Source organism: Nannospalax galili, unplaced genomic scaffold, assembly GCF_000622305.1.
Source record: "Nannospalax galili isolate Female #2095 unplaced genomic scaffold, S.galili_v1.0 scaffold1805, whole genome shotgun sequence".
Taxonomy (NCBI): Eukaryota; Metazoa; Chordata; class Mammalia; order Rodentia; family Spalacidae; genus Nannospalax; species Nannospalax galili.
In genome coordinates this window covers 210852-235790 of record NW_008352317.1, presented here as the reverse complement: position 1 = coordinate 235790, position 24939 = coordinate 210852, and the positions used below count along the sequence as shown (strand labels likewise).

Genomic DNA, 24939 nt, shown 5'->3' with positions numbered 1-24939 from the left:
AAAAAAGCTTCCTAATATTATTCTTTGAAAGTTTCATCAACATATTTGCCTTACATATGATTTTTAAATTTTTATTTTTGTGTGTATATGTATGCACAATGTGGGTCCACATTATCATAGTAACCATGTGGAGGTCTGAGGACAAGCTCGTGAGAGTTGTTTTTCTCTCCCTGCCCCAAAAAAACCAAAAAAAAAAAAAAAAGCTTCCTAATATTATTCTTTGAAAGTTTCATCAACATATTTGCCTTACATATGATTTTTAAATTTTTATTTTTGTGTGTATATGTATGCACAATGTGGGTCCACATTATCATAGTAACCATGTGGAGGTCTGAGGACAAGCTCGTGAGAGTTGTTTTTCTCTTTCCACGCTTATGTAGGTTCTCAGAATCAAACCTAGGTAATCAGGCTTGTGTGGCAAGCTCCTCTCCCTGCTGAGCCATCTTGACAGCCACAATAAATATGATTTTTTTTTTCTTGGTCTTTTTGAGACAGGGTCTCCCTGTAGCCCCCAGCTGGCCAGGAACTCACTATGCAGACCAAGCTGGCCTTGAACTCAAGGGATCTGCTGGGATTAAAGGCATGTACCACCATGCCCAGACATAAATATGATTTAAGAATGTATCATGTGTCAATATTATCCCTGAAGATATTTTAAATGTTTTATGTTTGGGCTTTAAAAAATACACAAAAATAAAGTGCCTCATTATTTTTACTTGTCACAGCATTAAGGGAATAGTGCAATAAAGCACTTCTGATTTAGACAAATAATATTTTTTTGACAAATTACCCATGGGAAAAGAAATCAAAGGTACATGAAATATTCTCGCCACAATTTCACAATATCAGATGCAACAATTTACTTAGTAAGCACTGGATTTTTAAGTTTATCTGTTTTTAACTACCTTTCTTCCTCAAGTATTCAACTCAAAACTAGTCTAGAATGAGGTAGGGGTGGACACTGCAAGAGGAGCATGTTGGCTGACATAACACACATTCTAGAAGGAATAGGACACTCAAGTCCAGCCTGAACACATGGAACTTTTACTCACTTTAAAACAGCTGGGATATATCCAAACAGGGCTCATAAAAGATGAGGAAGATCTCCCACTAGCTTCCATTTCTGCAGAGGGAGATTTTTAAATAGTTACACTGTTCTTTATACTAACATCTTAAATTTCAAAAACTCCTGTTGAACTTTCCCCAAAAAGAGCTTCTAGGATTATGAATTCGTATTTTTCCATTATACTAAGAAAATAAGATATTAACATTTTAACATACTTTAAATCTACATTTTTAATAATTATACTAAAGCATAGTTTTAAAAGTTTATTAGGGGGCTGGGGAGATGGCTCAGTAGTCAAAGTGCCTGCAACATAAGCAAGAGGACCCATGTTCAGATCTCCAGAAACCCACATAAATGCCAAGCAGGCATGGCAACCCATCTGTTAATTCTAGCCTCAGAAGGCAGAGACAGGGCAGCCCCAGAGCAAGCTAGTTAGCAAGACTACCCATATTGGCAAGCTCTGAGTTTTACTGAAAGACCTTGCCTCAATGAATAAGGCAGAAGAGAGACTGAGGATGATTCCAGATAACCTTGGGCCTCCACCTATACAGGCACTCATGTACACACACACACACGCATCCATATATATGCAAAATGCGTGCACATACACACACACACACACACATATATGAAAAAAAAGTGGAAAGAGAAAAGTTTTCTTAAAGGGGGTTGGGGATATAGCTCAGGGCATTTGCCTAACATGCTATTAACACATATAAATTTTTTTCTTTTCAGTTTACTAAGAATATAATCCATGGGGACTGGAGAGATGGCTCAGTGGCTAAGAGCATTGGATTCTCTTCTAGAAGATCCGGGTTTGGTTCACAGCACCCAGATAGCAGCTAACAGCTGCCCTTAACTCCAGTTCCAGAGAATCCAATGCCTCCTTGTAGTTGCTGTGGGCACTGCACAACATGGGTGTACTTCTTTACATACATGCAAAGCACTCATACACATGCACCCACATGGTGACTCAGAACTGCCTATAACCCCAGTTCTAGGGGAATTCAATGCCCTCTTCTGGTCTTCACAGGTACTACACACATATGGTACACGTACATGCATGTAGACAAAATATTCATATACATAAAGTAAACAAACCTTTTAAAAAAAAGGAGACTATAGGCTAGGCATGGTGGCACACACCTTTAATCCCAGCACTTGGGAGGCAGAGGCAGGAGCTTTGCATATTCAAGGCCAGCCTGGTCTACATAATGAGTTCCAAGCCAACTGGGGATACAGGGAGACCCTGTCTCAAAAAAAAAAAAAAACAAAAAAAAAACAAAGGGGGGCGGTGTGTAAGCCAAAGTTTTTGACAAAATAAAAAAAATTACAACTAAAGAAAATATTTAAAAGTGAGCCTACTTAATGGGCCCAACACTAAAAACAGTGAGTCCACCAGAACTATCAGAGATCCCATCTGCACCTGACAGGACAGAATGAGGAAAAAGAACAAGTCTGGTGAAATCTGTGAGCTGTTTAGCTAGGAAAAGCTAAAGGCCTTACATCTAGCCATCCTGACAGAGGACAACAGAGACCCTAACCACCATCTGATGCTTATGCCACCACTTGCAGGATGTCCCAAATGAAATCAGACTCAACCCCTATCCCCTCCAGATCACTCAGGTCTTCACTGTTCTGGAGTCCAAGAGGGGTGGATGATAAAGCACTGCTGCCTTGACCCCGATCTCCACCAAGGGGTTCCTGAATTCAACAGGAGCATCTTTAAAAAGCTTTTGGGGGCCTCAGCCCAGACCAACAGAATAGCGTTGCAGGATGTCCCAAATGAAATCAGACTCAACCCCTATCCCCTCCAGATCACTCAGGTCTTCACTGTTCTGGAGTCCAAGAGGGGTGGATGATAAAGCACTGCTGCCTTGACCCCGATCTCCACCAAGGGGTTCCTGAATTCAACAGGAGCATCTTTAAAAAGCTTTTGGGGGCCTCAGCCCAGACCAACAGAATAGCGTCAGTGTCCCTGAGACATCATTTCAAAAGCACTTCAAAGGACACCTGTGACTGCTGGAATGTTTCAACTGCCCACCACTGCTCCTTCCTAAAGAGGACAGCAAAAATTAATCCATTAATCAATGGCGGGTTAAACAGTGTTTCCTTTCCTACATTTAAGACATGTTCCTGTCTTACTCAAAATAATTTCTTTGGTATTGAATTGTGATTCAGTGGTAGAGCACTTGCCTAGCATGCTCAAGGCCTTAGCTTCACTTGCAGCATAAGGGAATAAATACATGAGCAATAAACCTGTTGGAGAGCCATTTGAAATAAAAAGGATTACTTTATTCCAGTTTACATTAGCATCTGTGAAGGAAAAACAGCTTCAGTGTTTCTATTAGTTTTCACTCTCCTTTAAACTCTCAGGGGGCTGGAGTGATGGCTGGGTAGTTAAGAGCATTGGCTACTCTCACAGAAGACCTGAGTTCAATTCCCAGCACCCACATTCACATGGTGGCTAACAACAGTCTGTAACTCCACTTCCAGGCGAATACAATGCTCTCTTCAGACCTCTGCAGGCATTGCACAAGACAGGTACACTTACATACATGCAGGCAATACACCATATACACAAAGTAATAAATAAACTCAAATTATTCATGGACTAGCAATGTTAAATCTTTAACTCTTCATTATCTTTACCATTTGCCCCATTGCTACAATTACAAAAGCCCAAATAAGTTATCCTAAATGTATCAAAAGGAATTTACAGAAAAAGACTAAAACTGGTCATGGACAGTGCCTACAATTGCCCTTCTACTGTCAGCAAATAAGTACCACTCATTTTATAAACACAGGAAATTAAGAAAGCTAGTTCTAACAAAACACAATGCTACTTTCCCCTAATGCTTCCTGCATCTGAATAACTGCAAGCAACAAATCAAATAACTCACAAAGTGCATGGGGTTCATGCCTATCATCTCAGCACTTGTGAAGTTGAGGCAAGAAGATTGAAAGGTCAAGGTCAGCTTGGGCTACACAATGCAGTCTCTCTCCAAAAGGAAAAAAAGCAAAAGCAAAAAAGGTTTACCAAGGTATTAGCCTAGAAGTTTTGCTTCATAAGTATGATAAATAAATAAGGTACCAAGAAAAAGACAATCCTTTTAAACTAGGCTATTTAAAATAAGTTCCAACACTCCCTACATAGCTTGTAAATTCAGTTTGTTCACTACACAGCAGATTCTTCTTAATGTTGCTGGTACCATAGGTGTCTAGGGCTGACCACTTGGGATTGGATAACCTATCAGGAATACAAAGTAAACTCCTAAAAATATACTATCAAGGCCCACCACGGTAATGCTAGCATTCTAGCGGGCCAAGGCCGGTCTGTGCTACACACAACTCCCGGCCCCCAATCATCGCAACAAAAACTCACAATCACTATGAGGCATTTATTTAAGGATCATGCATTTCTTCAAAATTTAAAAAACTCTGGCCACTTCTGGCACCTGTCCCGTACCTGTACATGAACATGAACCCTGTTTGAGTCAATAGGACTGCTTAATAATGAGGTCATGAGGAAGAAAGACAGGCTAGAATCTCAATCCAAACCCCCCCTGCCTGGACTTGCTTCCATTTCTTTTCGGCGATGCTGTACAGAACCTCGTCCATCTTCATGCAGGTGGGGTCCCAGTCATGCCCGAAACGAATGACGACCACGCGGTCCTCCTCCGAGAGAATGGCCTGGTCTACCTGCCAGCCATTGTGCAGATGCGGGAGCATGTACGACATCTTCAGCGGGCCTGTGCGGCCAGGCGCCGCGAGCTGCCTGTATGAGCAGAAAACTGTGAGGTCGAGACCCTACCTGCACCCTAAGAACACCGCCCAGGGCCCCAATGTGCGCCACGAAAGCCACCCCACCCCCAACCCCCTTAGGCCTCCACTTCCCGCAAAGGGCCTGAAGCCCACACCCGCGCCTCCGCCCCAACCCGCAACACACCATACTCGGCGGCCTCTAAGTACACGGGGCCGCACCCGTGTACGCACTCCGGCGTCTCCAACCCCACAGTGTCGCACCCCATACTCTACAACCTCTAACTCCACGGGGAGGCACCCCGCGGCCTCCAACCCCACATGGGCAGCAACCCACTGACTCACCGCAGGGCCTAACCTCGTGTGCGTCCACGCTCCCGGATCGCCTGCTCTTCCCGGCAGCCTCAGCGCCTCCCGCGCTGCGGAATCTCGGATCAGCAGCGCTGACGCTGCCAGCGTCACTGCGCACGCGCACGCTGCTGCTCGCGCACGCGCGGTGAGGAAGCGGCCAAGCCCTCTGGGCCTTGCTGTAGCCCCTCGGGAGCTGTGGCGGAGCTACGGTGGCTGGCAGGGGTCAGGGGAGTAGTCAAGCTCTGGGGCCACCCCCCCCCACTAAATAGAAACTAAATAATGTCGACTTCACACAGGGTGAATACACATACATGCAGGCATATCACACATATAGATAAAAAAATTTTTAAATGTGTATGAGGGTTGTGGTCTTCTGTCCATTGACTCATCTGTCTTGACACCAGTTCTGTCTTGCTTCTATGGTCCCATGCCTTACCTTCCACAGCCCAGAGCCACTGTAGCTCAACTCCAACCCTCTACTCAGCTCAGACTTTCAAATCTGAGACCCTGCAGCTCGGGCTCCTCATCTAGAAGCTCTCCAACGGGCTTTGTTAATATATTGTCTAATCACCTGCATTAACTCTCTTTACATCCATATCAGTGCTCTTCCTCTGTCTCCAGGAAGGTCTCTTTGAACTCTGTGTCCTCTTTAACATTTTTGTTTGCCTTCTGTAACTCCCCAAGCTCTCTCTCGCCCACACACTGTATGTGGGTGATTACTGTGTAAAGTGTAATATGTGAGCTGAGAGTTAATGTTAGTAATTAAGATTGGACTAAAAGAACCTGTGTTTGTCAGTAGCCAATCAGAACTACATGGTAAAAAACAGCCAACAGCCAACAAAGCCAATATAGCTTGTGGATCTATTGTTAGTCAATAAATTCTGACATTGTGGAAAAAGACAGAGACTTCTCCATCTTTGTGTCTAGCATAGCATGCTCACAACAGCTGCTTGGCAGATGTCTGTCTGAGTTCTGTTAACAATGCTATTTTATTTTTCTTTTTTGTCTTTTTGAGACAGGGCTTCCTTGTAGCCCCAGCTGGCCTGGAACTCAATGTATAGACCAGGCGGTCCTTGAACTCACAGAGCTCCACCTGCCTCTGCCTCCCAAGTGCTGGGATTAAAGGAGTGCACAACCACACCTGGCTCAACAATATTATTTTCACCTGCATCATTTTCATCATCACCATCCAACACATCCTCTGGAATCACTGCCTTCCAGTCCTGTGTGTCCTGCTGTAACAGGGGGCCTGCTATGTACTGAGACTAGCCTTGAGGAACTTCATAGTAACAAATATGACCAGTTTAAATACTTATTGCTAAATAGAAGTTCAAATGCCAATGCCACCCCAAAACATGCTACTCTGGCTGGTGGACTGGTGGACTATATCGAATTAAAGTCCTCAAAAATAAGCAGGTACAGGGCTGGAGAGATGGCACAGCAATTAATACTTGCTACTCTTGCAGAAGACCCATGTTTGATGCCCAGCACCCAAATGGCAGCTAACAACTGTCCATAACTCCAGTTCCAGGGGGAAAGTCAGTGCCTTCTTCTGACTTGGAGGACATTTGCACCCCTTACATGTAGGCAATACACTCATACACATAATATAAAAATAATAAAATATATTTTTTAAATTAGCAGGTACAAAAAAAATCATGACCTTTATTGTTTCTTTTGATTTCAAAATGTTAAGGTCTCATTGTCACCACTGCAATATACTTACTGTGATGGAAACATGACCTGTTTCAATTTAGCCACATCGACTAATTCTGAACACTGACCAACAGTGCCCATTCTCACGTAGAATGAAGTGCCTGTATTGTTTCTTAAAAGAAGATGAAATGCCTCTGTAAAATTGTTTTCCTCACCTTGGCATGAAGGTGCACACCTGTAACACCAGCCCTTGAGAGTTAGGGTTCTAGGCCAGTCTGGGCTATAGAGCCCTCCCCTGGAGTAACATTCTTATACTCTCACTGCCACTAAGGAGAGAATGGTGCTCAAACCTTGCTAAAGGACCCTTCTCTTCAGACACATCTCTACTAGATAACTGCCCTGACCCAAGTCCCTGGGCCTTGCCTTTAGGACTTACTGTTTTGTCTAATGTAGTGTGTGAGTGTAGGGCTCCAATACCTCATGCAGCTTCATGCGACATGAAACCTAGATTTGAAAGCTTTGCACACTTTTTTCCCAATTGCATGGCCTATGTCAATTTAATTCTCTGGCCCAGATGGACGATGTAGACGTTTGTGCCTCCTACAGTTGCATGCATTAATTATCCTGAAAATAAATTTTGTCATATCACAGTTTATTTGTGCCAGAAATCCAACAGAGGTTCTTATGAGGCTGAAGTCCAGGTATAGGCCAGGGCTTCCTCTGTCTCCATTCCCATGTGGCTGCTTCAGGTCTCTGGGTACTGCTTCCAGCTTACCAGATGGACTTCTGCACAGGGACACTTCTGGAAAGCTTACCACAGAGACAGAGACAGAGACAGAGACACAGTGAAAGAGGATCCACAACTAACTCATCCTATAAAGCCACTGCATGCATCTGTTTACTTTCAAGACAGTCTCACTATGTTGCTTGGGCTGGCCATGAATTCCTAGGTTCAGAGTGTTACCAGAGTCTTAAACTAGAGGTCTGAATCTAAGAGCCCCAACATATCAGTTGTAATCACTTGCCCTAAAGAAAGCAAACAGAAATAATGAGAAAAAAGGCAGGGAAGGATTTTAATCAACACAGCTATGCTGGGAAGATGCAAATTAAGCATTTCAGTTTATTCCACAGTATTGACATAAACTTTAAACTTTTTTGCCCCATACTTCCCTCTCCTTTCCTCTCCCCTCCCCTCCCCTCCCCTCCCCTCTCTCTCATTGTACAAACATTAGCTTTTCTCTCTGTCTCTCCTTCTCTCTCTCGGTCTTTTTGAGACAGGGTCTCCCTGTAGCCCCAGCTGGCCTGGAACTCCCAGAGATCTGCCTGTCTCTGCCTCCCGAGTGCTGGGATTAAAGGTGCGTACCACCACATCTGTCTAAACTCTATCCCTAGGTCCACCAGTCCAGGGATGGCACCACCCACAGTGGACTGGTCCCTTCTACATTAATCAACAGTTAAGAAAATGTCTCACAGACATGGCCACAGGCCAATCCAATGGAGGGAATTCCTCAATTGGGGTTTCCTCTTCCCAGGTGACTCTAGTTTGTGTCAAGTTGATCAAAAATAAACAAAAAAACAAACAAAAAACAATTAAAAAGACTAGTACACACACTTTTTAGCAAAAAGCAGTTTTAAGGACCTGTTATAAAGCAATTCTTCAGTCCTACTTTCTCAAGTGGGCTGCGGGTGTGTGTCACCACACCCAGTGTTCATTTTTTATTTTATTTATTTTTTAATAAGGTGTTTTGATCAAATCCATGCCCACTCCCTCCCCTCCAACTCCTCCCAAATCTCCCCATCACTTTTTTAATGTTTTTTTTATTTTATTTTTATCATTTTTATTTTATGTGTATTCGTGTATTTCCTGCATGTAAGTAAGTGCACCTGTGTTGTGCAATGCCCACGGAGGTCAGAAGAGGCTGTCGGATCTCCTGGGACTGGAGTTACGGACAGCTGTTAGCTGCCATGTGGGTGCTGGGATTCGAACCCAGGTCTTCTGCAAAAACAACCAGTGTTCTTAACCACTGAGCCATCTCTCCAGCCCCATTTTTTTTATTTTTTGAGCAAATTTGATTAGCTTCCCTTTTGGCTGCACTGGGGCCAAACACAGAATCAGCAAAGAGGAGGCCAGGTGCTGATTCCAGCAGAAGTATGATGGGCTCATCCTTCCTGGCAAACAATTTCTATCCAAAAGGCCAATAAGATTTTCTCAGAAATGTGAAAAAAAAATTCTGAGATTGAGGTTCTATCTCAGCCTTCTAATATAGTTGATCACTAATATCCATATAGATATGTGACTTATTTGTATGGAACAGAATTACCAACAATGCCAGAATTACAGAATTATACCATATCTCAGTATGCTCACAGTACAATTCAGCTTCATTACAGAATAAGTTACTGAGAATTACAAAGTATTTTTCTCTTTTCTCTCCTTTCCTTCCTTCTTGCCCTTTTTCCCTTCCTTCCTTCCTTCCTTCCTCCCTCCCTCCCTCCCTCCCTCCCTCCCCCCTCTCTCTCTTTGATCTCTTTGAGATAGGGTCTCTCTGTAGCACCAGTTGGCCTGGAACTCCTTCTGTAGAATAGGCTGGCCTTGAACTCACAGAGATTTACCCGCCTCTGCCTCCCAAATACTGAGATTAAAGGTGTGTCCCACCATACCCGCCTCCTTTCCCTTGTTTTCTCTTTTTCTTTTCTTTTCTTTCTTTCTTCCTTCCTTCCTTTCTTCCTTTCTTTTTTTAGATGGTCCCACTTTGTAGCCAAGGCTGACCTTGAAACAATCCTCTTACCTTAACCTCCCAAGTGTTGGGTTACATATGTGAGCCACCACAAATGGCTGGAGGTGTGTTCTATGCCTTCCCAACATAACTACCCCTTACCCATCTACAAGGTGTTATATTATGGACAGATGTTCCTGTATCTGGCCATTATTTGGTTATTTCTGTGTTCCAAGTGAGTTAAGACAAAGCTTGTCACCTGTCTCTTTCACAAGCTTGTGCTGAGACTGGTTTTCAATGCGCTGCCATGCAGCAGGCCCTCCTTCTCCTACAGGAAAGACATCAGTGTTACTCTGGTGTCACACCCCACTGATGCCATTGTAGGACGTTTTATTTCAGTCAGGCCTAGGGGTGAGGACAGAGTGCATCGTGAAAATTAAAAGCACCCCAGAGAACTTCCCTAGGATTGACCATTTCTGATACTACCATAAATGTGTCCTTAACTCTCAGCAGCTGTGGTGGAGGATCACCAATGCTATCACTAACTCAGCCACTGTATTAAAATGATCAAGAGACCCTTCTGTGAGCTTCCACACCTCTTTTTCTTTCTTTCTTTCTTTCTTTCTTTCTTTCTTTCTTTCTTTCCTTTCTTTCTTTTTCATGTACTCTTTCTTCTTTTATTTAAATTTTTATGGGGCTTTTGGCTACTCTAACATTCGCCCCTCTGAAGAGGTAACCCTAAAATCTTTTAAGGATTAGATAAAAGCTCCCAAATACTTTTGACATTTTTGGCCTTTGGAACGGAGTAGGTTGCTAAGAGGCCCAAGGACATTGTGAATTTTAGCCAAGAAACTGGATATTTTTCTTTCAGATCTTTTTTTTCCTAACTAGCCAATTCCTACCTCCTATTCTTATCACACCGTCCCCTGAAGAGGTTACCCAACTTGTGGATAGGGAATCAGGACACAGACCGCTCTGGCTTCTTCCATGCTGAACAGGGATGCAGGGTGAGGCAATTGGAGTACCCCTTCAGGGGGTCTATCTAAAAGACTCCAAAATTGCATAAGTCTTATCTGTAGGGAGAAAAGTGAGTACTTGACCAATTCCTGGGAGATATGAAGAAGTCAAGGCAAGAATAGTTAGCATTACAAGTTCTAGACAGGGAACCAGAAAAAGTCTGAACAGGGCAAATTTTAAATGTCCAAATTAAAGTCCATTGGCACTTCTTGATGAGGGCTTCTAAAAGCATCCATCTATTGGGTTCCTTTCCATTTTTCTTTGGGCTGCCAAGACTGGAATCAAGAATGATAAACTCAGGATTTGTTTTCAGGTACTCGGATAGCTGTTGGGGTGGCTAGAATCAGTATAATCAGTGTCAGTTACCTCTCAAAGGCTTCTAGATAGGGAGAGAAAACAATTTTATCCATCATTTAATTTTTTAGGCTAGAATAGTGGGTTGCCTCCCTTAGCTGTAGCTGGGCACTACAGAATTGCAGACCAAGATTTGAAGTCTTACATCTGAGCCGCACTTTCTGATTAGGAACAAAATCATCAATGAGAAAAAAATTGTCTAAATAATTTTTAAAAATAAATATTTTATTTATTATTTTTATTTTATGTATATGCGTGTAATTGCCTGCATGTAGGTTAGTGCACCTGTGTCATGCAATGCCTGTGGAGGACAGAAGAGACTGTCAGATCCCGTAGAACTGGAGTTACGGATAGTTGTTAGCTGCCATGTGGGTGCTGGGATTCTAATCCGGGTCTTCTGTAAGAGCAGTCAGTGTTCTTATCTGCTGAGCCATCTCTCCAGCCCCAAGGCTTGGTTTTAATTTTAAGTTTGATGAAAACTCTGTGCTAGATCTACGAATTTCCTGGTGGGTCATGTTATCTTTCATCTTGTTCAATTCTGAGAGATTTTTGGACTATTCTCCCCAATTATGAAATGACTGTTTATTTCTTTCAGTCATCCAGTAAACAAGTACTTAAAAAATTGTGACACTTTTTCTTAATGCCCAGAAACTACAAGAAACAAGGGAAAATATTACTCTTGGGAGACAAACTTTCTAGTGAGAAAGGCAGGTAGACAGTAAAACCATCCTCAGTCAATTGGCAAGGGCTGAGAGGAAAGCAAAGTCTGGATGTGGCTGGCACAGGTCTCCCTGCAGGAATTGCTGGGAATGATAACAATTACACGATGAATACACCTTCTTTGGAATACTTTTGAGCCTCTTGTCCAGATAAACTGGTGAAGAAATATTACAGGAAAAAAGTAAGACAGGAGCAGCAAACTGCCAATAGAAGGGGAAAGAAGACCACATTCTTGGAGACCACAGGCAGTAGGGTCAGGCCCACCTCACTTCCACCTCCCAGCTCAAAGTCACTGGATAGAGCCTTCATGTTTTCTTTTTGAACATCTATGTTATTTTTTCACCTAAAAAACACTTTTTAAATATCCTAAAACATAGATAAATCAGAAATATACATATCAATACATGATGTGGCGTATGTTTGAGTCAGGTTAAGCATAACTGTCACCTCAAACATTTGTCCCTTCTTTATGGTGAATACTTAAAAAAAACCCAAACCCTTCTAACTTGTCATCATGTTCTTGCTTTAAGATAAGTTTAGTGGGACTGGAGAGATGGCTCAGTGGTTATGAGTGGTCGCTCTTCTAGGAAAGGAATTTGGTAGGAAGGGAGTTTGGTTCCCAGCACTCATATCAAGTGCTCACAACTGTCTGTAAGTCCAGCTCCAGGGGCTCTGAGTGCAGCTACACACAGAGTGACACATACACATACATATAAATAAGTAATAAAATAAATCTTTTTTAAAAAGCTGGTACAGAGCTTGGTGGTGCATGCCTTTAATCTCAGCCCCTGGGAAGCAGAGGCAGGTGGATCTCTATAAGTGAGAAGCCAGCCTTACCTAAGTAGTAACTTCCAGGACAGCTGGGGCTACAGGGAGACCCTGTCTCAAAACAACAACAACAACGACAACAAAAAGACCATAAAACAAAAAAAAGCTGGGGGGCTGGAGAGATGGCTTAGCAGTTAAAAGAACTGGCTGCTCCAGCAGAGGACCCAGTTCAGATGTTAGCACCCAAATGAAGGCTCACAGTTCTCCCTAACTCCAGTTCCGGGGGAATCCAACGCCCTGTTCTGACCTCCATGGGCATTGTATGACATGGGTGCACTTATATATATGCAAACAAAAGACTTATACATATATATATAATAAGAATTTTTTTTTTTGGTCTTTTTGAGACAGGGTCTCCCTGCAGCCCCAGCTGTCCTGGAACTCACGATGTAGACCAGGCTGGCCTTGAACTCACAGAGATCCGCCTCCGTCTGCCTCCCGAGTGCTGGTAATAAAGGCGTTCGCCACCACGCCCGGCTCAAGAATAACTTTTTAGAAATTAAGAAAAAAAAAAAAAAGCTGGGTGGCTCTGACTCTAGCTGCACACTGCTCACCTTTAGACTTTTGGCATCCAGCCCACGAAGCAGTCAGAATTCTGGGCCGTAGCCCCCACCACAGGCCGGATTAGCTCCTCCCACTCGCTGCTCTCCGTGGCCCCGCCCTCCCGTCCTCTAGCACGCCCTCTCGTGCGTTCTGTCGTCGCCCCGCCCACTTTCCGGTCCTTTCCCAGTCAAGCGTGCTGCCATTTCTTTGCGGGATGTGGGCCACGGCGGCGTGGCTGCGGGGCTCTAGCTCCCCGCTGCGGGCCTTGCATAGCTCCGCCGCCTCCTGCGGCAGCAAGAACTTGCTCAAGAAATTTGCCTCTAAAACCAAGTATGCACGGGCCAGGGTCCGCTGGGGCCGGAGTGCACGGTTGGATTGTAGGGGTTTCCGCGGGGGACAGGTGCCCACGAGAGGCTGGGTGGGGACTGTGGCAGACCGGCGGTGGGTGGGGTAGCGGTGTCAATGGCTTGCAATTTGACCCTTCCCCTCTAACAGTCGCCTCCTTTCCTCTAATCTTCCTTTCGGTTCTTTTTAAATAAGTTTAAGTCTCCTAAAACTTCACATTATATAAAATGTGTCTTGATATTTAGTTTTTTTGTGTGTAATAAATATATGGTAAGATACTTTGATTTCCACAGCATCTTAGAGTCTACGGAGTGTGGTTGCCAGTATATATTTTTTGGTTTTGTTTTGATAAATGATTTTTTAAAAATGATTATTTTTATTTTATGTGTATTGCGTGCATGTAGGTAAGTGCACCTGTGTCGTGCAATGACCACGGAGGACAGAAGATGCTGTCGGATCCCCTGGAACTGGAGTTATGGATAGTTGTTAGCTGCCATGTGGGTGCTGGGATTCCAACCCGGGTCTTCTGCAAGAACAGTTAGTGTTCTTAACCGCTGACCCATCTCTTCAGCCCCTTGATTGCCCACCATTGGAGTTTGATGTTTTCTTTGTGATTCTATGTGGATTGTGGATAGGGAGAAGTAGCAGAGGTAAAGCACGATTTTATCCCATTGTATCAGTTATATCTAACCAATGGGATTGGACTGTTCTGGGTGTCGGGTGTCCCCACTGTCATCTTTGGGAGGAAGTCACTGTGTGGGGACTCTTACCCTAAAGGATAGAGAATTATGCTCACGAATTATTTGGAATTCTATGTGAAAGATGTGCTTCTTCATGGTTTGTTAATTCATTTATCAGCACGAACTCATGATTAGAAACTATTGTTTTATTTTGCTCAAAGAGTCCCATCTTCGGCCATCAACAGCCCTCTGAGCCCTACCCCATCATATGTGGGTTTGCCTTGTGTGTTTAGCACCTTTCTGGCACTACACAATGATTTAAGTTCATCTTATATGTGCTTGCTCCAGCACTAAGAATCAACCATTCTTACAGGAGACCTGGATATCAGGCTGTAGTGGAAAGCATGGTCTGCACATGGGAGTCAGGTGTGCACACTCTATTGGCATGTCAGACTTTTGGTCCCTATCAGCTGACAAACAAAAGTGCATGTGTGGACAATATCCTTTGTGTATCAACTTGTAAGCATCAACTTTTTTTTTAATTTTTGTGAATTTCATACAATCTATTTTGATAGAATTTAGATCCCCTCCCCCATCAGCACCCCCTACTACCCTCCTGCCCAATTTCATGTACTCTTTTACATATATGTGTATGTATGTGTGTATATATATATATATATATATATATAAAGACCTATAGAGTCAAACTTGTGTCCTCAAATGCCCTTTGGTGTGGGTCCATCACTGGAACATTCCAGGTCTATAGTGCAGAAAGAATGTTTTAGATTGACTTTTTCTATTTTCTTTGTAATTAAAATGGTTGTAGACTGGCATTTCCTGAACTCTGTACAGTGGTGATACTGGCAGCTCTGCTGCTGCTCTGCCACTTTTTGTTAAGCTGGACGTGGAGGGGGTGACATAGTAGAGCTTTGATTGAGGTCGCTCATCTCCCCACCTCCATGTTGTCGTTTATGCACATACAGATATGTATGCATGTGGGTATGTGCATTCTTGTAGAAGGAAAAATTTCCAATGGAAGTGAGTAAGAGACTCTTTTTTCTTTCCTTTTTAAATTGAATTTTTGAGAATTTTATACAATGTGTTTTGATTGTTTTTAAATTCCCTCCCCTATTTGCACACCCCCTACTACCCTCCTGCCCAATTTCATGTACTCTTTTACATATATGTGTATGTATGTATGTATATATATATATATATATATATATATAAAGACCTATAGAGTCAAACTTGTGTCCTCAAATGCCCTTTGGTGTGGGTCCATCACTGGAACCTGGTCAACCTACCAAAAGTCTCACCCTTAAATGAGACTGATGACTGACTCTCTTTCTCCTGGTAGCCATTGGTGGCCAGGAGTTCCTCAGGTAGATTTGGGGTCTGTTATCCAACTCACCACTTCCATGCTGTTATTTTGTCTGGCTTGAGGTTACATGGTACTTGTGCATATTGTCACCATTGCTGTGAGTTCATATTAGTAACTTGACAACTGTCTGGAAAACTCTTGTTCCCTTGTGGTCATCCATCACCTCTGGTTCTTACAGTCTTTCCACCACCTCTTCAGCAATGATCCCTGGACCTTGGGAGACAGAAGTTTGATATAGGTGTCCTATTCAGGGAAAAGCACATTGACCAGTTGTGTATGTCTGTTAATCATCATCTTCTGCATAAGGAAACTTCTCTGGTTAAAGTTGAGAGATGCATTAATTAATGGGTATAACAATACATCATTAGAAGTCAATTTAATACTATATCAGTTTAGCATAATAATATTGGGCTCTTCCTTTTGACCTGTAACCTGTTTAGCCACAAGTTCCTAGGCCCTATATCAGTGTCAGGTATGGGATCTGTCTTCTGAAGTAGACCTTATAATCCTATTAGAAAGTGGTTAGTTATTCCTCTTATATTCATGCCACTATAGCACCAGTGGGCATATCTTGCCAGGCTGGTTGTAGCTCAAAGGATTCACAGCTGGGTAAGATTGATGATTATTTTTCCCTTCTGATAGCATGCATAGCACCTCCCAGCACTATAAAGGCTTGCCAGAGGAGATGAAACTTTGAAGTCAGTACCAGCTTGATTTTTCCTTTTTTGTCCTATAGCTCATATATGTAGTGTCTTCAGCAAAAGTGTCTTAGTATCAATTTCTGGTGTGTAACCAAGAGCAGGGACAATGACCAGTAGTTTAAGGGTCTGTAAAACCCTAGATAACAGTTTCAAACAAAAAGTGTGAACAACACCCTTTGAGTATCAACTTGTAGGCATTAAAAAAACTTCTTAATGTACTTTTATGTGTATGAGTATTTTACCTGCATGTGTGTAAGTGTACTGTCCTAGTTCCTTTCTATTGCTATGATAAAAATGCTGACCAAAACCAACTTGGGGAGGAAAGGGTTTATTTCACCTTCAGCTTACAATTCATCATGGAGGGAAGCCAAGGAGCTCAACGCAGGAACATACAGACCATGGAAGAATGCTGCACACTGGCTTGCTCCCCTGGCCCATGCTCAGCCTGGTTTCTTATACAACAAAGACCACCTGTCCAGGGGTTGTACCACCTACAGTGGGCTGGGCCCTCCCACAGCACTCAGTAATCAAGAAAATGTGTCACAGTCATAGCCACAGGCCAATCCAATGGAGGTAGTTCATCAGTTGAGGTTCCCTCTACCCAGGTGTGTCAAGTTGACAACTAAAGCTCTCCAGCACATGCAGCATGTACATGCAGTGCTCATGGAGGTCAGAAGAGGGCATTAGGTCTCCTGGAACTGGAGTTACAGATGGTTGTTAGCTGCATGTGGGTGCTGGGTACCAAATTTGGGTCCTCTTCAAGAGCAGCTAGTGCTCCTAACCACTAAACCATCTCTCTAGCCTCCACTTGTAAGCATTTTGTAGTAATCTTCTGGATCATTTGTCTTTTTACCTTACTCTCCTAGAACTCTCCCTCTCCAACAGTGAGATGTGAGGCATTCCTCAATTTCCTAACTGTTCAGTCACAGCGGGTCAGAACCATCAACCTGTATCTTCATGGGTAGTCAGCATAGTGCTTTCTCAAAATTTGGAGATACACTCTTAAGGCCCTTCCTCTACACTGTAGATAGACAAGGCGAAATTACAGAATGCTGTTAAAACTGTCATTTGTCCCACCACTACAGTCATGCTGTCATCTACTAAACTTCACTCGTTCTTAGGGTCCCATTAGCATGCCTCTGTGTCCAATCAAAACACCCTACAGTTGTAGTGTCATAGCCTCTCGAGGTAGCTTTCGTAACTCTTCCTAATTTGTCATCACTAGCCCATCTCATTTTTGTTTTCTTGATATAGAAAGAAGTTTTGGTATGAAGGTCCTTCCCTGGGGTCTCACTTGAATCACAAGCAGTCAAAGTTCGAATTCCTCACAAAGAACACCTCAAAGAAGACTAGGAAGGAAGATCATGTGCGTCTGAGGGCCCTGAATGGCCTCCTTTACAAAGCACTGATGGATTTGCTGTGCACCCCTGAAGTGAGCCAGGAGGTCTATGACCTGAATGTGGAGCTCTCCAAGGTGAGCACAGAACAGGACTAGGGGCAGGTGGACATGGGCTCATACGGTTTTGCCTGAACCCCTTATGCCTGAGGCTGCAGAAGTGGTGCCAAATCTGATCGTTTAAGACCTAGGACAAGATACAGAAGCAGTGGTTTCTCTACTTGGGTAGGGAACCTGTGATCACACAGCACCAGCCAGTGTAATGAGATAAAGCACTAGAGTAAGTCTAGGGATGTGGTGAGGTATCCACACTGCCTTTATCTTGGCATAAAGATGGGGGTTAAGCCAGGAGTTGTACATGCCTTTAGTCCCAGCACTCAGGAGGCAGAGGCAGGCCAATCTCTGAGATTGAGGCCAGCCTAGTCTACATAGTGAGTGCCAGGCCAGCTGGGACTACAGGGAAACCTGTCTCAAAAAAGATAGTGGGGTTCTCCATTTCTCCTGCAGGGGCCTGAGCCAAAAAGAAAATAGCTGGCAAATGGGCATTTAGATACCTGTGAAGCAATGAGTGGGGTACATGGGTCAAGGTGAACTTGAGTGTCTGTGACCCTACTTCCTTACCATGAGTGCTCTTCACAGCATGTTGTGGTCTGTGGCTGGCATCAGCAGAATGGTTCTCTGGGTGAGAGAGGCACAAGAAGCTGTAGTTCTCATCCCCAGCATGCTCTCTGTGTGAAAACCATGTGAACTTAAAGTGACTTGCAGTTGGCGATGGGTCCCAGGTTTCGCTGACATCAGACTTCTCAGCCTGCCGAGTGTACTGGAAGACAGGTCTCTCTGCAGACCAGAACAAGCACACGCAGGCCGTCCTGCAGAGGAGCGCCGCCTACATGAGGTGATGGTGTTTGCTTTTTACAAGTACTGCTTTCTACCCAAACCGTAAGTTGCTCGGGTCTTTCTCTGATAGGTAGACTTTTAAAATGTTATATTAAGGATTTTTGTTTTAAGGAACGTCTTGGAAGCATTTCCTTGATTTTCAGAGTGTATGTTGCATTTTCCTATAAGATGTAATCTAGTCAGCTTTTCTCAAAAGTTTTATACAGCTCCAGAGATCCTTTCTGGGCTTTGTGAGGCTAGAATTAGTTTCACAACACTAGGACATTTCCTAGTCATACCCATTGCTAATAATAAAATGTAACCTTCCAAAATTTCAGCAATTGGCATCCTCTGTGAGTGTGATAGCCTCCAAGAACTTTAAGGCTATTCTTGGGGGATCCATAACTTTGTAAGTGCCATATAGTACTGTGCAGGGTTTTGACCCACTGTCACCCATATGACCAGCATACAGGGTTGTAAATCCACACATGGCACCCATGGGAAAATGTCCATTAACCTGCTAGAGACACTGGTGCATTTTAATGTGACATTTAATTTATCATGTTTTCCATAGGATCAAAAAAGATCCATACTTTTCCAAGGACTCTTAATACATTCCCCTTTTCCCAATTTCTTATCTGTGTGAGGTCACAGTTTCATGTGTATCACAAAAATAGCAACAGAGTACAGATGCAGCACTGAAGCCCTTGCTGCCTTCCACTAAGCTGGGCTCCACAGAATGTGCAGAAGCACAAATAAGGCCACTGTTCTCAATACTTTCTTAAAAATAGTTATTTTTCATTTAAAATGCTATGTCAGCATTTAATAGTTGTGTTATTTTAAGTGACTTTAAAAATACATCATTTTGGGGCTGGAGAGATGGCTCAGCAGTTAAGAACAATGGTTGTTCTTGCAAAAGACCTGGGTTCGACTCCCAGCACTGACATGGCAGCTAACAACTGTCTGTAACTCCAGTCCCAGGGCACCCGACAGCCTCTTCTGACTTCCATGGGCATTGCACAACATGGATGCACTTACCTACATGTAGGCAATACATGAATACAAATAAAGTAAAATAAAATAAATAAAATTTTTTTTAAAATACATCATTTTAAGTTTCTCCAATTTAAGTTCTGTGTAGTAAATATTTAGGTAACCATATAAACAAAATTTGTCAGCCATTCTCAATAACTTCGTAAGAATGTAAAAGAATCGTGAGACCAAAAACCTTGGTCATAAGGACTTTCCTCAGTTTACTCTTCAGTTTCAAAAAAAAGTGCAGGAATCCAGCTGACCTAGGGAGACTCCATGCTTCCTTCCTGCCTCCAGCTCCTTCCTGGAGCTCTTGCCCATCCTGCACATACAAGGAGTGTTTGAATATCAAAGAAGAATCGATTTCATATTTTACTGTTTTAACACAAGAGATTTTCAACATGTGTTTTGTTTCTGGTTTTGAGGCAATAAAAAATTCAGCTGAGTTGCATAGGCTCCTTGGGACTCATGATCACTCAGGGGTTAATGTCAGAGTTTCAGGGGAAGTGCAGGGTCTAGACATTTGACAGATCTGTCATATGACTGAGCTGTACCAAGATCCCTTGACCTAGTATGTGGGAATGTCAGGGTTGGAGTCTTACCAGGGAATGTCCACCGAGTGCCGTAAGTCCACTGCCATGGGTGGTGTCCCACATTCAAACAACTTGTCTCGAGGACTCGGTTGCTTTGAAAGCTGAAGAACAGTTGTGGTAACAGTGCATTCTGCCTCCATTTATGATGTGGAGTTTGAAAAAGGCTTTGCCAAAGCTTCTGGGTAACATTTTTATTTCTCCTGCCCACCTTACTTTCCCCTGCCTTCCCTCCCCGTCCTCCCCTGCCCTCCCTCCTCATCCTCCCCTGCCTTCCCTCCCCATCCTCCCCTGCCTTCCCTCTCTGTCTTCTCCTGCTTCCCTCCCCATCCTCCCCTGCCTTCTCTCCCTGTCCTCTCCTCTTTTCCCTCCCTGTCCTCTCCCGCCTTCCCTCCCCGTCCTCCCCTGCCTTCCCTCCCCATCCTCCCCTGCCTTCCCTCCCCATCCTCCCCTGCTTCCTTCCCCATCCCTTTCTTCCTTCTTCCCTCCTCCATAATGAGCAAGTCTTCCCCTCTAGACTGGTGAATTTGTGAGTTTGATAGATAGGGTTTGAGTCCTCTCCACTAAATGTTGTATGCTCTCTCCTCAGGCACCTTTTGATAACTCAGCAGACCCTGAGGAATGTCCCACCCATAGTGTTTGTTCAAGACAGAAAAGACACAGTGTTGGCTGAGGTGAGGCTTTTAAATAATTAGTTTTTTATACTATAAACTTTTATGAGTAAAATTTAAGTTTCAGTTAGCTTCAAAAATTTTTTAAGCCAAGTGTGATGGTGCACGTCTTTAATCTCAGCACTTGGGAGGCAGAGGCAGGCAGATCTCAGAGATGGAGGCCAACTTAGTCTACATAGTGAGTTCTTGACCGGCTACAGGGAGACTCTCAAAAAATAAAAACCCAGAAAACAACAGCAATATTTTTATTCTAACTACTATTTGTGTGTGTTTACATATGTGTTTAGGCACATGGTATGTATGTGGAGGTCAGAGGACAACTTTCAGGAGGCAGTTTTCTCCTCTGTGGGTTAGGTTCTGGGCTTGAGTGGTAAGTGCTTTTATCTTCTGAGCCATCTCTTGAGCCCTTTTTTTGAGATAGGGCCTTATGTAGCCCAGGCTGGTCTTAAACTCACTACATAACTGAGGATGACCTTGAATTTCTAATCTTCCTGCCTCTACCTCCCAAATGCTGGGATTATAGGCTTGAGCCACCATATCTGATGAATTTCAGTTAATTTTTAAGAACTCAACAGATAGAATATGCTTTAAAAGATCACTGAGAGGTTCAGGTGAATAGGAGGGCCCTCGTGTTCCCTGTTCTCAGCCTCTTGTTTTTATTATTTTTATTTTTATGTTATGTGTATGAGTGTATTGCCTGCATGTATGTAAGTGTACCTGTGGCAGTCAGAAGAGGGCATTGGATGCCCCTGGAACTGGAGTTATGGATGGTTGTTAGCTGCCATGTGGGTACTGGGAACTGACCCTGGTCCTCTGCAAGAGCAACCAGTGCTCTTAACCACTGAGCCATCTCTCCAGCCCTCCCCGCCTCTGGTTTTAATGTTTATGTGTATCACTGTATTTCTGAACAGTAAATGAAATGCTGTTTCTTGGTTATAAACTCAGGGTAGCCAGAGATGCCCTCCTGGTTGCCCTGGCTCTTACTCCCTGTGTTCTCTGTGCTGTCACTGGCCTTACAATGCAGACCTCTCAGATTTACATTGTATCCTATGACTGTGTTTTTACCATTCTTTTCCTCACTTTAGAGAGAAGTTAATTGAAGCCTGTACACACATACATATTTTTAAAAAAATATTTACTGGCCAGGCGTGGTGGCACATGCCTGTAATCTCAGCACTTGGGAGGCAGAGGCAGGTGGATCCTTGTGAGTTCAAGGCCAGCCTGGTCTACATAGTGAGTTCCAGGACAGCCGGGGCTACAGGGAGACCCTGTCTCAAAAAGACCAAAAAAAAAAAAAATTTACTTTATGTGTATGAGTGTATTGCCTGCATACGTGTAAGTGCACCCATGTCATGCAGTGCCCACGGAGGTCAGAAGAGAGTGTTGGATTCCCATGGAACTAGAGTTATGGATGCTTGTTAGCTGCCATATGGGTGCTGGGAATTGAACCTGGGTCCTCTAAGAACAGCCAGTGCTCTTAACCACTGAACCATCTCTTCAGCCCCACATGTACATATTTTTATGTGGGCAATAGTTTACCTGGTAGTTATTTTAATATTTTAATTATTTATTTATTTTATGTGTATGAGTGTTTTGCCTCTGTGTAAGTACACTCATGTCATGCAATGTCTGTGGAGGCCAGAAGAGGGCATCATATGGAACTGGAGTTATGGACTGTTATCCACTGTGTGGGTGCTGAGAATTGAATCTGAGTCCTCTGCAAGAGCAGCTAGTGCTCTTAACCACTCAGCCATCGCTCCAGCCCCCTTACCTGATAGTTACTCAAGTACATTATACGTTTAAAAAGCTTACCAAAAATCAGTAAATTACATTTTCAGTAGTAAAGATGAGTAACTTATTATACATTGGAAGACCAGATGTGATTGAGCTCCACAGAGAGAAAATTACCAAATTTAATTTGATTCTCTGTTGCTCATTGCACAGGTAGCTCTGATAGTTTGAGTAGTGACCCTGCCAAATGAGGGATCCTCAGCAGCAGGAGCAGCAGAGAGGGGAGTGCTGGCCCCTGCAGGGCACAGTGCACTTCTGCTGGGACACTGCATCCCAGCTTACAGGGACACTCTGGCTGAGCAGTCCCCAGTTGAGCTCCCTTCCCCAGCTCCTGCTGTCTCTTGGGATGGGGGTCCCACTCGCTCTTCAGGTCCCTTCTTGAAGTAATCCTGGATGAGGGAGGTCACACATTGGTCTTGAAGCAGGCCGTTTACCAGGGATATCTGAATGCTGGGAGTAAGTCGGAATGGCCAGTGCATGGGTGGATGGTACACAGAGTCCAGTGAGCTCTGTGGGTTGTGGCGGCCTGGGCACAGCCCACCTGCCCTGCCTATGAGCTGCAGCTACTTTCATTTCAGGCTCTTGACCACTTGGAGTGGGCTTCTGGCTTCTGTGGCCGTGACAGTTACCTTCCTCACACCTGTCTTTTCTGTTATGCTGAAGCTTCCCTTTCTCAGACACTCATTCTGTGACAAAATGGAAACATTTTGAAAACTACTTTAGAAACCAATAAATACTAGGTACTTGATTCATTCAGCATTTAACTGGTTTCCTCACAGACTTGACTAATATTTACAAGTTTTTAAAGCTTTTGTCATTGCTAAGGAAAGTGTGACAGATTAAAGGAACAGCAAGGTTGTGAAGTACAGTCATGAAGCAAGTCCCCTGATTGGGAAGCCATATGTAGTAGTCATGAGGTCTGTGCTGAGCCACGTGGAAGGCCATGACACTGTCCGACAGGCACTCCTCAGAGGCAGAAAGCAAACACTGTGGCCTACCTTCCCCTTTGCTTTCTTTTCAGGTAGATCAATTATTGGCGGGGGCTGACTTTGGACCTCCGGATGAAAGGGATGACTTGGCACAGGATGCTTTGAGGTGAGGCACGTGAGCATGTTCCTGTTCCCTGGGATGCTTAGATTACAGAAGCCTCTCAGTCTGTCCCCACTAGCCCATACTGCCCCCTTGGTACCTGCCCCTGGGCCCAGCATGGTTCTGGGTAGTTGCCTGTGTACCACCATCCTCAAATAAAGAAAGCTGGGGATGCACACAGTGGCCTGCTGAGTCGCTTCACAGGACCATATTGGCCACTGTGCCTGAGTCTGGAGAATCAAAACCAGAATCACCTTTCTACGTCCTTGCCCAGTCACCCCAGACAAGTTTGGAAGTATGAGGAGATGGAACAAGTGCTACTTGTGGATGTTTTGGGCGATAGCACCCTGGTTTGGAGGTTGACTTGGGCTCTGTGTGAAGACTTCCCTTCTTCCTGCAGGAAACATGGTATCTTGTCATCACATGATACCCCAGAACCTACCACACACCTCAGTCTGTGTGGGATTGATCATGAGGCACTCAATAAGCAAATAATGGAGTATAAGTGCAGGAAGGAGAAAGGGCTCCCGTGCATGAGCCTGGCGCTACCATCAGAGCAGAAGCAGGTGACTGAGCTGACTCCACTGCTGAGGAGGAGAAAGAAGTCCTCATCGCGCCGGGACTGGGACACCTCCCCCAGAAGTTTCCTTTTGGGTGAGGAGGACAAGGATGAGGACAGCACCACAGGATACGAATGCCAAACCCAAGAGACAGAGGAATGGGAAGAGGAGGCTGAAGGTGTTGGGGTGCAGCAGGGCTTCTGTGACAAAAATGAGCAGAAGTAGGAGCAAGGCCTCCATGCTGCCTGCCCCTGCGTTTGTGTGGGAATGTGGGAAGAAGCATCTGAGCAAATGCATGGTCTGTACTTCAGAGATCGTTGATTAAGGTGAAGCCCTTGATGCTGGAGTTCATTCTCCTGCTATTTGACACTCAGTAGCTTTTCCATGAATCTGAATAATTTCCTGCCAAAACTCACTGTTTTTTTCCTCAACATTAATGTAGAGTTCAAAAATAAATGGACATCTTATCACTGAGTGTCTCACATCTCACAAACGAGATGAATCTTATCTCATAGTCCCTGGCACAGACAGCCCCACCTCAGAGGCCAGAACTAGAGTCTGGCCTCAGTGGCAGGAGAACTGAACATAGAGCTGCAGGCCTGCCTCTGCACACCTCCACAGCCAGTGCTTACTGCTTGGTTCCTGGTCCCTGGATAGCTTCTTTTTTGGTTTGGTTTGGTTTGGTTTGGGTTTCGGTGTTTTGAGACAAGTTCTCACTGTGTAGCCCTGGCTAGCCGAAAACTCACTATGTAGACCAGGCTGGCCTCAAATCCTAGAGCTCTGCCTGCCTCTACCTCTCAGGTCCTGGGATTA

At 44.1% G+C, this 24939-nt stretch overlaps 2 protein-coding genes, 1 long non-coding RNA gene and 1 other non-coding gene across 5 annotated transcripts in view; 1 reads left to right on the top strand and 3 right to left on the bottom strand.

Moving 5' to 3' along the window:
• Positions 1-5315, bottom strand: part of Txnl4a (thioredoxin like 4A) — a 16763-nt gene extending 11448 nt beyond the window's left edge. Inside the window, exons 1-2 of the mRNA XM_017802256.2 lie at positions 5187-5315; positions 4657-4844 (exon numbers count right to left, since the gene is read on the bottom strand). Coding sequence (XP_017657745.1) covers positions 4657-4807 — 151 coding nt within the window. The 5' untranslated portion in view covers positions 4808-4844; positions 5187-5315. The remainder of the gene's footprint in view (positions 1-4656; positions 4845-5186) is intronic.
• Positions 5316-6865: 1550 nt separating this feature from the next.
• Positions 6866-6995, bottom strand: LOC115067017. The gene has a single exon (XR_003846451.1). It is a non-coding gene; the product is annotated as a small nucleolar RNA SNORA1 (small nucleolar RNA).
• A 471-nt stretch (positions 6996-7466) lies between these two features.
• LOC108491619 lies at positions 7467-13143 on the bottom strand. Of its 2 annotated transcripts, none has more exons than XR_001872828.2 (2): positions 13026-13143; positions 7467-7645 (listed from the first exon to the last, which is right to left on the bottom strand). It is a non-coding gene; the product is annotated as an uncharacterized LOC108491619 (long non-coding RNA). The 2 variants fall into 2 exon arrangements; XR_003846448.1 differs by lacking the exon at positions 13026-13143 and adding an exon at positions 10455-10515.
• Positions 13144-13193: 50 nt separating this feature from the next.
• Positions 13194-24600, top strand: Rbfa (ribosome binding factor A). Its single transcript, XM_008849249.3, has 6 exons — positions 13194-13344; positions 17376-17595; positions 18300-18412; positions 20605-20689; positions 23499-23572; positions 23967-24600. Exons 1-6 carry the CDS (start codon positions 13229-13231, stop codon positions 24349-24351), a joined length of 993 nt encoding a protein of 330 aa, XP_008847471.1. The 5' UTR covers positions 13194-13228; the 3' UTR covers positions 24352-24600.
• Positions 24601-24939: the final 339 nt, after the last annotated feature.

Excerpts from the sequence above, each read along its gene's own strand:
- Rbfa (XM_008849249.3), top strand. The coding sequence starts at position 13,229 with ATGTGGGCCACGGCGGCGTGGCTGCGGGGCTCTAGCTCCCCGCTGCGG. Across the intron at positions 20,690-23,498 it reads AAGACACAGTGTTGGCTGAG|GTAGATCAATTATTGGCGGG; the intron begins GTGAGGCTTTTA and ends CTTTCTTTTCAG. Across the intron at positions 23,573-23,966 it reads TTGGCACAGGATGCTTTGAG|GAAACATGGTATCTTGTCAT; the intron begins GTGAGGCACGTG and ends TTCTTCCTGCAG.